At 38.3% G+C, this 11703-nt stretch overlaps 1 protein-coding gene across 2 annotated transcripts; it reads left to right on the forward strand.

The window, feature by feature from the left end:
• The first annotated feature begins 3815 nt into the window (after nt 1-3815).
• Nucleotides 3816-8705, forward strand: tank (TRAF family member-associated NFKB activator). Of its 2 annotated transcripts, none has more exons than XM_061054359.1 (8): nt 3816-3974; nt 4948-5089; nt 5331-5439; nt 5603-5673; nt 6444-6502; nt 6618-6736; nt 7263-7666; nt 8277-8705. In XM_061054359.1, exons 2-8 carry the CDS (start codon nt 4991-4993, stop codon nt 8427-8429), a joined length of 1014 nt encoding a protein of 337 aa, XP_060910342.1. In that variant the 5' UTR covers nt 3816-3974; nt 4948-4990; the 3' UTR covers nt 8430-8705. The 2 variants fall into 2 exon arrangements, with proteins under 2 accessions (XP_060910342.1, XP_060910343.1); XM_061054360.1 differs by having other exon boundaries at nt 3825-4158.
• The last annotated feature ends 2998 nt before the right edge of the window (nt 8706-11703 follow it).

Genomic DNA, 11703 nt, shown 5'->3' on the forward strand with positions numbered 1-11703 from the left:
GGAGAAGAGTGAATCTGTGCTTCTCTTTTCTTTATTGCAGTTTACTCGCTGACATACAGCAGGTAAAAAAGAAAGAATATTTCTTTCATGTGATGAACTTTTTTCCACAGCATATCTTTATCCCCAGCGTCAGTAATAGAATTTCCCTCTCAGAAAGGATGAACAAAGAGGGGCTTGAAGACTGAACAGAAATAGAAAATGATACTTGAGGTGAGTGATTGTGTGGTTATTGATATGACTCATATGCCTCACCCCCTGGTCAATTAGCAAAACTTTGCTTATCTGTATACCACAGTCTGAATGGCTTTTTTTCTTCTTTGAACCACAAGACAATAGTTATGTCAGATTGTTGTAAATTGAGGGTTCAAAGCAAAAATGTGAAGTCCTTGAGATGTGCTGCTGCTCTCCTCCTTAAAGGAATTCTTGACGTGTTTTATATGAATTGAGGTTGTTTGTAGCACTCTGGATGTATAAGTCATTCAAAGCAGGATCAGAGGTTGACGTTGGAATGTCAGCAAGGGTCAGAGATGAAAACCTTTGAGGCAGGACGCCAGAAAACGATCCTCATAGCAGCCAGGCCACTGGAGTCCCACTGTGTATAGACTGACCACACCAAAATGTCTGTGCCGAGCGATTCTCAAACTGATAATAAAGACAAGAAGCGTTAATCAGTGTAGTCTAGGACTGGAAAAATAATATGTTGGCCTATTTAAATTGTGAAATGGCTCACTGTCTCGAAAAAAGACTTAAAGAAAATTATATTTGATCTCATCTGTGCAACTTCAACATAAAAGCTGACAATTTTTACCTATATAATTCTACCTCCAGCAAAGTATGTTGTATTTAATCTTTTCATATTTAAGACTAGTAATGCTGAGTTAAATCCTGGATGTATATATTCTCATTCTTAGTTTTGATATTTTTAGTGCTTATTTACTTTGTATTTAATATTATATTGTGTTTTTTACTCATATTGTGTGTTTGGATAACCTGCTGCTGTAACACCACAATTTCCCAGTTTGGGATCAATAAAGTAATTCTATTCTATTCTATAAAAATCAGACCTACAGGGCACTGGTGGCACAGTGGCGCAGTGGTTAGTGCGCGTGCCCCATGTATGGAGGCTGTAGTCTTCCAAGCAGGCGGCCCAGGTTCAAATCCAACCTGTGGCTTCTTTCCCTCATGTCATTCCCCACTCTCTCTCTCTACCTGATTTCTGACTATATGCACTGTCCTAGCTCTCCAATGAAGGCACAAAATGCCTAAAAATAAGTCCTACACTCCATTTCTCTCCCATAGGGGTCATACATTTGTCAACCAGAAATCTCAGCATCCTCGCCTCTTGGCCACCATGAGGTCACAACACATCCTTGTAGATCCTGTCGCATATCCCCGAGGAGGGTGCAAAAGAGTTCTGTCGGGCCAACTGATGTTTGAAATATTTATATAAAAATGATGGATATTAGCACAAGACAGAAATTGAATTTAAAAAGCTATGCTGATAGTTCAAAAAAATGTTTTAACAAGACTGACATTGCAAAAGGAGTTAGGGTATTTGCTTGAACACAAACCCCTGCCTATATGCCTTTAAGGTTAAAACTACTGTAAAGAAGTTATGAGAAATCACTCAAAGCTGCCATCTACTGGTCGTTCTTCTTTTGCTGCTACTATATTTTGAGTTTCCCTTTTATGTGGGGAGAATTCTCTTTTTGGCACACGGTGCATGTTGGAAATGCCTGCATATAGATCAGAAATGATTCAGATAAATGAATTAACTTAATGCATGGGCAGTTGTATCTCTTCATAAAACATGGGAGGCTGGGTGATCAGTTGTATTGAAACTGAAAGGGAATGACGCATAATGCCATCAGGTCTAAGCATTGCATAATTTCCCATTTACCTAAAGGTCTTTAATGAAGAAATCAAAAGGCAGGTGGGAAAAATCACTATCACAAATCCACATCATTACTGAGACATTTAACTTCACTGTAGAGCATTAGGTTTTAAAGGTGTCAAATAAATCAAAATCTGAATTTAATTCTTATTTTCTTAGACTAGAGAAACATGCATGCTTTAGTGTTTTAGATGTATTGACACCATAACTAATTAAGAATATTTAAGAATGCTAAATGAAAATTAACTGCAGCCTTATACAGTAGTGTGAACAATGTAGACTGTTGCAAATGTCCCCATCGAATTGAAATAACCTATCAACATGAAATAAGGTTTCTTCTTGTTTGGGAATTCAAACATATGGAAAATAACCACTGATGTGAATCACTTTACAGTGAGCATAATGAGGCTTCAACATGGCATGTTACTGAAACTATGCAAAACACAAGAACCTGATGTGGAGTAATTTGTTGCTACAAAAAAGTTTTTAAAGCTTGAGTGTCCCAGAGACAGCAATGTTTGTTTTCCAATGTGTCTTTAAAGTGATAATATAATAATATTAGAAGAAGTATAATAGAAGTATAATGTGGAATGGATGACCATATTACCTGGGTTATTGTCACTTGATAAAACTACTGCTTAATACTTAAAGGTTACGTGTTTCTCCTGACCTCTAGTGGTGAAAATGCTCATCCAGCTGCAGAGATCAGTGTATTCAAAACACTCTGACGTCACTGTAAAGAGTGGTAAAAGTTAACAGTATTTATATGATACCATTTCTTTACACCTGTAAAGAAATGGTATCAGTCAGTAAAGCATTTCATCCACAGAATACAAACACAGACAGAATATATTCAGTTAAAGAGATTTTATCGACAATCTGTTCATCAAAAATGTTTTTTTTAAAAACACAAATAACACTAAAACATTAGACAAGGAAAGAAAGGAGAAAGAAACTGACCCTGAGGATTTATTTTAAGCATCAAGAATAGGCCTTTTTTTTTGCAGCCGAAATTTTCACCTGTCGTGGCAGGAAAAGCTAAGGTGTTAATAACATCAGCAATGGTTCTGTAACATTATAGGCCTACTTCCCAGTTAGTCATGGCAGTGTGACAGTAAGCCAGTGTGCACACAGACATAGCACACACGACACTAGGCAGTTTTCTGGCAATTTATGTTCTGGTTGTCTGCCAGGTTTAAGATGTTCTTTCTGACTTTTTGTGGTATTTGATGAAACAACACATCACATGGCCACACGATGAAGCAGTATTGCATGACCCAGTTGATATTGTGCACTTTCCAAACAAATCCTCAGAAAATCTAAATCCCAAAAATGAACTGTCAACCAACCATTGCCCCACATGTCTGGTGCACATGGCAAACTTATATGCAAGTTTTCTTTATTTTTATATTGTGTTTCCATATATCCATGCATTTAAATGTTATTGCAAAGCACATCCAATTGTGTTTTTCTTTGGAGAAATGCAATAGAAAATTGGCTGCATTGCAAAAAGCCCATTCTTATTGCATGTCAGCTGTTTGACTAGCCTATTACACTTATTTGCATAGCCTATTTGTTAATGTGCCTTTACCACAGAGAGTATTGAACCTGGTAGGCTATATTTATTTGATCTGTGGCCTTGTGGCCTACACGATGCATAATCCTATAAAGTGGTGTTTCACAAAGCTTATTTACGATAATGCATGATTAATTGTTCTACCAAACGTTTAAGACGTTATACACTGTGAGAGAAAATGTTGCAGAGTTAAATGAGCACAGTTTAACCCCTAGTTTTGGGGACAGTTTTCACATGCACAATAGTCGGTTTGCAGACGCGTAGGCTGGAAGAACCCTCAACCAGCTAAACATCCAGCTCTCCTCTGATTGGCTAAGCGCGGGTAAAGGCGGAAGTCTACATATCGGGGGGATTCCCCGAGGGAAGTTCCCAACTCAAACCAGGCTATGTAAAACATACGGTGCCATATCCTCTCAAGCGCCTCGTAACTTTGCATGTGAAGATTAGGAGACGACGCAGTGGTGGTGTCAATAAAGTCTAACTTCAAGAGTAAGTCGAATGAAGGTAAGAGGAGTGTGAGTGTCCGGCAGCAGCGAGGGAAACGGAGCGGAGGAGTTGTTGCTCGGTCGGTTTCTCCACCACCGGTTGAATGAGCTGTTGCTAACTTGGTACTAAAAACTCTAAAGAATACGGAACTGTGAGGACTACGCTTTGAATGACAATTAAAGTGTTTCACTGCTGTTTCTCGGTAGGCTAAAATGTAGTTGACAATGTTCTGTTTTCTGACTGAGTCTGTTGCTTCAACCAGAAGTCGTTTCTGGGTTGTATCTGTGACACATAGCCTGCTGTGTAATTCTGACTTTAAGGTTAAAGCTTCTTTATTTATCAATGAGTTCATTTGGTATTGTGACACTGACATCAACCTGTCTTTGTTTTTAATTTTTTAAATATTTTTTTAACCAAATCATCACATCCATGTTGACTATTTAAACAGTAGGTGTGTTGCTGTTCTCTAATTAATTAATTTGTTAATGAGTTTGAAAGACAATCTGGATAACAACGAATTGCAGAAGTCAGTGGAGTTGTGCATGTGTAAATGCATTGACAATGTATTTGACAGCAGTTAGCAAACACTCAGCTGCTTGTTTACATCTTAAACACATAATATCTTAAAGAACAAGGCATCAATTGTTGAAATGTGAATACATGTTTTTGCTTTGCACAGAAGCTTATGATTCACCGGAACTGCAAATGTTATTTGGTAATAATCAGTTACGGAAGTATGCTATATTTGATCTTTTTTTTTTACATAGTTTTGTTACTGGTCAATTTGACACAACTTTATGGAGTTTTTTGTGTTGTTTTTATGTACAAAAAAAACAAGTCAACATTTGTTGGTAGGGTAATAGGGTCACCATCACCATGTTTTATTGAACTAGTCAAAGAAAGAAAGACAGAAAGTTGTTGGTTGTGTGGTTTGTTTTAGGAATGGATTGTTGGTATATTTCTGGATATTTGTTTCTGATCTCGCTTGTAGGGCTCATGTCTGCTGTGTCAGTGATGATTGTGGAGCACACGGCATGGAAAGGAACATCGGAGACCAGCTCAATAAAGCTTTTGAAGCTTATCGCCAGGTCTCCATTGAAAAGGACAATGCTAAAAAGGAGCTGCAGCAGATGGTAACGACGGCGGGGAAATGAGCCAAACATGACAAGAATAGCACCAATAATAAGTTAACAAGTTACTCATTGAAACCCCGTTCACTTGCTCTATTTTACAAAAACTATTAATACGTCTGAATGAAAATGTAACACACACACACACACACACACACCACACACACACAAAGTCATATAAACATTGACCAGACTGCCGGTGTATCAGAAAAACAAATATAACAGAAACCATCTTTTTTTTCAGGCTGAAAAATACGAGCGCTACACTCAAAAACTTCAGAAGCAGATAGAGGACCAGCAGCAGGTGATTTTAAAACTTGAAGCTAAGTTATCAGCAACAAGACAAACATCAGGTTAGTAAGCTGATCATCCCTCTGCTTGTATGTTGACAGGATCATTCTTTGCAATTAATTGACAACAAGTTGTACCTGAATCGTCAGCAATGAAACTCAGTCTGTAAATGCTTGCATCGCCCTTCTTTAAAAAACTGCCTAAATTTACTGTGTTCTTTCAAAGGGGAGATGAAATGTGAGCCTTGCAACCATCTCCTGGAGGGGGTCAGTGCTTTTAGAAAAACACAGTACTCGGTATGTTTGATGTGATTTGCCAGTGCTTTATTCTATTTTTTTTAATGCTATGTAAACCAAAAAAACCTGCATTGTGGTGGCCTCAGAACAGGTTTTTCTACATGCTTACACCCTGAATTAAACATGAGTGCACTTACAGCTTCCTCTTGATATACAGACACACACACGTAAGCAGAACTTCTGCTTGTTGCTCTTACTGTATGTCGACAGGTTTGTGACAGGAACACATACGACCAATGGAAAATCAATAAAGCAGTGACTTTTATGTTGGGTAAATGGCTTCTCTATCTATACTGTGACAACTTTAGAGCTTTGTCTTTAGGACTCTATCATAACAGCATTACCTTTCAGCATTTTATTCTCCACTCGTTAGGCTACAAATATCTACTTTTTCAAACAAGTATTTTTAATCCAGCAGTTTACAGACAGACACAAGTTTCCACATGTCAATATGTTTTATTATCATACCTCCATTTATTAGATTCAATAATTCATTTTATTTTGCTGCTGTAACTATTCCCCGCCTCTTCTCCTCTACACAAGGTGTATCCACTCTTACTTCACCAGATGGTGCTAGAGGATTATATCACTGCACAGCTCAGCAGCTTGAGCTTTACTCTTATTAAACAGACCAGGAAGCACTGTTCACTTTCCATTACATATATATATATATATATATATATATGTAATGTGTCTGTATTAACATTGTGCTCTTATCATTATTGTTGCTAATGATCAATATAAATGCAATGTGTTTTTTTTTTTTTCAGGAGAATATGGGCACTGCTGCCGTTACAACTAAAATGCCTGGAAACAGCAGCGTTAACAAGTATGCCTCTCTCCTTGCACACATTTCTTTTTTTTAAATATTTTATAAATATTGAATATGATCTTGTAATTAGAGGTTGTTTTCTTTTTAATCACTTTTTAATATTTTTTGCCAGTCAGGACATGCTTGGCGCATTTGAAGCCATTCAAGGGAAATTCCGGCAGATTCAGTCGCTAACCAGAAGACAAAAAGATCACCTAAAAAGATTCCATGGAAGAAGTGATACATCAAACGGTAACATGCATAGCTGTTGTTGGTTTTTTACCTGCAGTTTTTTTTTTTTTTTTTTTTTTTTTTTAGATCTGCGCTTAAATATGTTTGTTTTTATTAATTCAATCACTTTAAAGTGAATGTGTTGGAATGAAATAGGTTTTTATTCATCATAACAGCTTATGAGTTTACATGTTTTTGTTTTGTTCTCTAAGATAATTAGATGGCAACACCTTAACTAAGACTGTACATGAATGCTTCATTGCCCTCTCGAACTATGGCTGGCCTCCAATGTGAAAAAGTGTGGATAAACACATTTAATAATTCCACAGGAAAATACATAATGTTGTTCCTAGCAGGGTAATAATGAAACCACATTTTCTCATAATAGTAAATAAAATGGGATTGAATTAGCTCTCTCTACTTATCAAAAGGACCCTTCTTGTGTTTTAATGTGTGCAACTTCTCAAAAATGAGCCAAGCTTAAAATGTGCTTCAACATTTCCGACACCGTTTGTGATATTTCATGTTTTTATCTGCCGTCTGACAGATCAGCAGTTCTCCATGCCCATCCAGTGCACAGACCGCACAGCGGAGGCAGAGAGACCCTTCTCCACGGCTCTGAGGTCAGCAGTGGAAGTCCCGCTCCCACCCACGTCTCTGGCGTCTCGCGGCGCCAGCCCAGAGGACCGAGACTTTGTAGACTCTCTCAACAAACTTAGCGTCAAATTCCCGCCCCCTGCAGACAGTGAATACGACTTCCTGAACAGCGCTCCAGAGAGACACATCGGTCTGACTGCGCCCCCGAAGCGACCTCTCGGCGGCAGCGGCGTGCCCTCCACACTGACGGAGGAGGAGCCCGTCGATCCGCCCATGTCTTTTATCTACCCTCCATCCCCCTCCCACTCCACATCATCCTCGCTCTCCCAGGAGGGCGTGTGGGGACCTCAGCAGGTGAGAATCACAGGAGAAGGTCTGAGGAAACTAGTAGCAAATTATCAGTTTGTGATTGGTCTTTGCTAATGGAGGAGTGAAACGGTGTGAAGTCCAAAAAAAAAAGAAGAAGAAAAAAAAATCCCCTTGGCTTAACTGTATTACTGTGTAATGTGTGCAGATTCTTTTTTTACTTAAGCATGGATGCTCTGGTTATATTTGGCATCTTTGCTAGAATGTGTGAGCCAGATGGAAGCACGTTAGAGTGTCTGAATCTGATACAACAAGTATGATGGTTAAGTGGGATTTTATTTGCTGATGTGTATAAATGCTTCAATAAGAAAATGTGAATGACATGCTGCAAGATCTAAAAGTACGATTCCTTCCCTGGATTACATCACCACGCACATTTATAACAGGAAAACACACAAATAGTAAACGCTCGAGTCTAGCAATTTGCCTTTCTGTTATTTCACATTTAGGCAGACTTGGGTTGACAGAGGACATGTTCATGTGTTTTCCTGAAGCAACTTTAAGGCCAAGCACACCAGCATACTTTGATAGGGCGAGTGTGAGGATTGTTTAGCGTATAAATAATATATATTCTTCTTTGGTTCCTCCTGCTCTGCAGCCCCTCTGGAGCCCTGAGCTGAGCGACGCGGCCAACGTGTGGACTGAGCTGGCTCCTGATAAATGTGCTTTTTGCCACGCTGTGGTTCCTCAGGGCCGAATGAACAGCCACCTCTACTCGCATTTCTCGCCCAAGAATGAAGCCGAAGACTGACATTGGAAGCAGAGACTGACGGGCGAAGGCCTCAAGTACTCCTCACAGTATTCATGGTCTAGTCCTGCCTGACACGAGTTATATGCGCTGTAATGGATTTTTAAAGACATTGCAATAAGACTTGAATACATTTATTTAATACTGAAGAATTGAATGGTACACTTCTTTGCCCATTATATTTTTCTAATATCGTGCTGAGATTTTCCTCTAGTTCTGAGTGAAGATGATGCATTTTATGGTATATATGAGCAAATAAAGCCGACATTTACTCTCTTATTGAATGCTTTAACGCTTTAAAAAAATTTATGAAAATATTTCAATAGATGTACATAGGGTGGATATAATGTGCATTTAACTTTCTTAAACATTTTCATACTATTGACTTTTTAAAAATGTATTAATAACGAGAATTTTCTGATTGGCTTTAAAGAAATACATATTTTAAAATAATTTCTCCCTCATTTGTAAGGGGTAATGCTATCTTTAACACTTATAAATCATCATAACATTTTAATGCTTTATGTTGTTATTAAAGCAGGCAACACAGATGGCTACACATATCATTAAACACCAGTTTAGTTTGATGCCCAAAAACTTGAGTGTTTATGTAGTTCTGTTTTTTTTTTCTTTATTTACATTCAATAGAAAAAATCAACATGTAACCACATGATTTGAAATAATTATGAAGAAAGACGATGTGCCAATGTGCATCTTCTACAGTTCAGTACCTTACATTCGACTAAAGCCGGGTCTTTTCTATACAGGAGCATCAGCTTTTGCAGTATTTATTCACACCTCCACAAACAATTGCAGTGATTTCCAGCATTCAGTGTGAGGATGTTTGAGGGAAAAGGAGACCCTGTGTGTTGGAGCATTGTTGTTGCAGAGAGGACCTCGCAGCCCTTCTGCTATGGGTTGGTAACACTTGTGGTGGGTAGATGAGCTGGTGTGAAGACTGCAAACAACCTTTTTTTTCCCCCTTCAAAAAAAAAAAGTGTCCGCGTGTTATAACTGACTACTCATAATCGCATACTTCTAAGAGTACTGATTGATTTCAATCTTAACCGGTATGTAGTGCTGAGCATTTCTCTATGTTTCAGAAATAGCTTAAAGGTGTGTGTGTGTAAAAATGTGATGCAGTAATGCTATCTAGTCTACCAAACCACAACACTTAATAACACATCGTCTGCATACAAGTAGTATTCAATCTTGTCAGATGCGGTTGCTCTACAAATTGATCAAAAGTAAATGTGCAAAAAATAGCACATTTTTCAACAACAAACCACATAATTTTACATTCCACATCACTTCATGGACACTTAGGGGAGAATGTATTCATATTTTTTTTGGCAAGTACATATCCCTAATGATGCTGTCTGCTTAATCTGCGAAGAGTTGAACATTGTGCAGCCTGCATGCTTTTCTCTCTGGGATCATGAACAGCTGCTTGCTCATAATTATGTTGTCATTCATTGTTATTAAGGGAAGGAAACTCGTAGTGACAGCTAGTTTTTTTTTCTTCTTCATGTTTCTGCACACTGTATACCTATACCTGCTCGTGGGCACAGTAATGAGAATGGTTTAAGATAACCACATATATGCTCTAGGGCATTTTTGCCATCATTTGAAGTAGAATATGACATGAGACATTGGGTACTTGAGGAAGAAGATTTGAAATAAATTCAAGCCCTACAAAAAAAATGAAAGGGGACACACACACATAAAAAAAAAAAAGGAAAAAGGATATGGATTGAGAGACGGAGAAGTAGCAGGCTGAATACAAGGTGTCAAAATTGCCAGGAGCAAGAAGGTGAAAGCAATCAGGGGTGAGAAGAGTGCAGCATTCGTGAGGGGCAACTAATTATCCATCTCATTTGTGGAGAGAGGCATTTGAGGCAGCTCGAGCCCACTGAATGGTGACAGATTGGTGCGGAGGAGAGGGGAGGTGTTAGAACAATGGAGTCCAGCTCACCATCATTACTGCATGCTAATCAGCAGTGCTTCTGCACCACCAGTCGCTGTTGCACAGAGTTCGGGGTGGCAGGGAAGTCAGCGGCTTCAGGGGACTGTAGTCGTCCTCAAGCAGACAGAGAGAGGGCGGAAAGGGGATGAGCAGTACAGCCGTCGGCACTCTTACCTCAGCTTATGGTATCCTGTAGGTGATCCTGTAAAGAAGCTGATCTCTGTAGCCTGCAGACACAGCTTGTGCTTGCAAGAGGAGCTGATGCTACTGGAGTGTTTTTAAGAGCATTGAGTTCTATATAGGGTAGTGCTGGGCAATTAATCGAGGTTTCAAGTTCAATTATGATTTTTGCTGCCCATGATCATTTAAGCATTTAATGTAATCAAGATTAAATTTACTTTACTGTGCCGCATGCCATGTTGCCCTTGTTTTCTCCATAGGTTTTGTCATGTGTGGTGTTTCAAAGTGTTTGGTGTGCCACCACTACCTCAATTTGTTTAGTATTATTTTAATATATGTATTTTTTCACTTGTACATTTTTCATGTATTGCTTGTTTTTTAACGTGTTTATCGAGCAGCCCTACTACAGGCTCTAATACTTAACACACAATGTGCCGATTGGTTTTAAGTCATCAGACAGTCATCAACAGTAGTAACTCATTTAAAAGCTTATTACATTATCTACCCAAATGGCTATGCCACATAAAAATATACATCCAGTCTAGCAAATAAAAGTGAAGTAATTCAAATCAATCAAAAATGTGATAGAAGACATAGTAAATATTGAAATATGTATAAACATGAAAAAAAAAAAGGCTTAAAAATATTTTTCAAACTGGTTAAAAAATTACGTATGTTTTAAGTTCTGCAGCATTCATTGATTAAAGTAGAAAATACAAACCTGATTCATTATTATGTTAAAAATTAATGAGCACATTGCAAATCAAGTTTGTACCCATTCAACACACCTCAAAGGAATTCATTTTTGTTTTCTAAGTAATATTCAGCTTTGTTTTGGATGAATTTAATAATGTCAAATTTGTGTTCAAGCTGGGCATCAGCACAACAACAATGTTGTTTACAGACGGAGCATGCAGCTGTGTCTTACATTTTACACGTTACTATAGCACCTTCTCTAAACCACAATCTAAAACAGCGTCTCCAGTGACAAGCTGCAACATTTATGTCGAGCACTGTCACAATGAATATGCAAACTATAATCCAGTTGTGCACAAAAGGGAAGTCTCTCCTGATTCATCTGCTGAAGGTTTGTTTACATCAGTAGTGATTGAATACACGGCTGTTTAACTG

The sequence above is a fragment of the Labrus mixtus genome, chromosome 13 (assembly GCF_963584025.1).
Source record: "Labrus mixtus chromosome 13, fLabMix1.1, whole genome shotgun sequence".
NCBI lineage: Eukaryota > Metazoa > Chordata > Actinopteri > Labriformes > Labridae > Labrus > Labrus mixtus.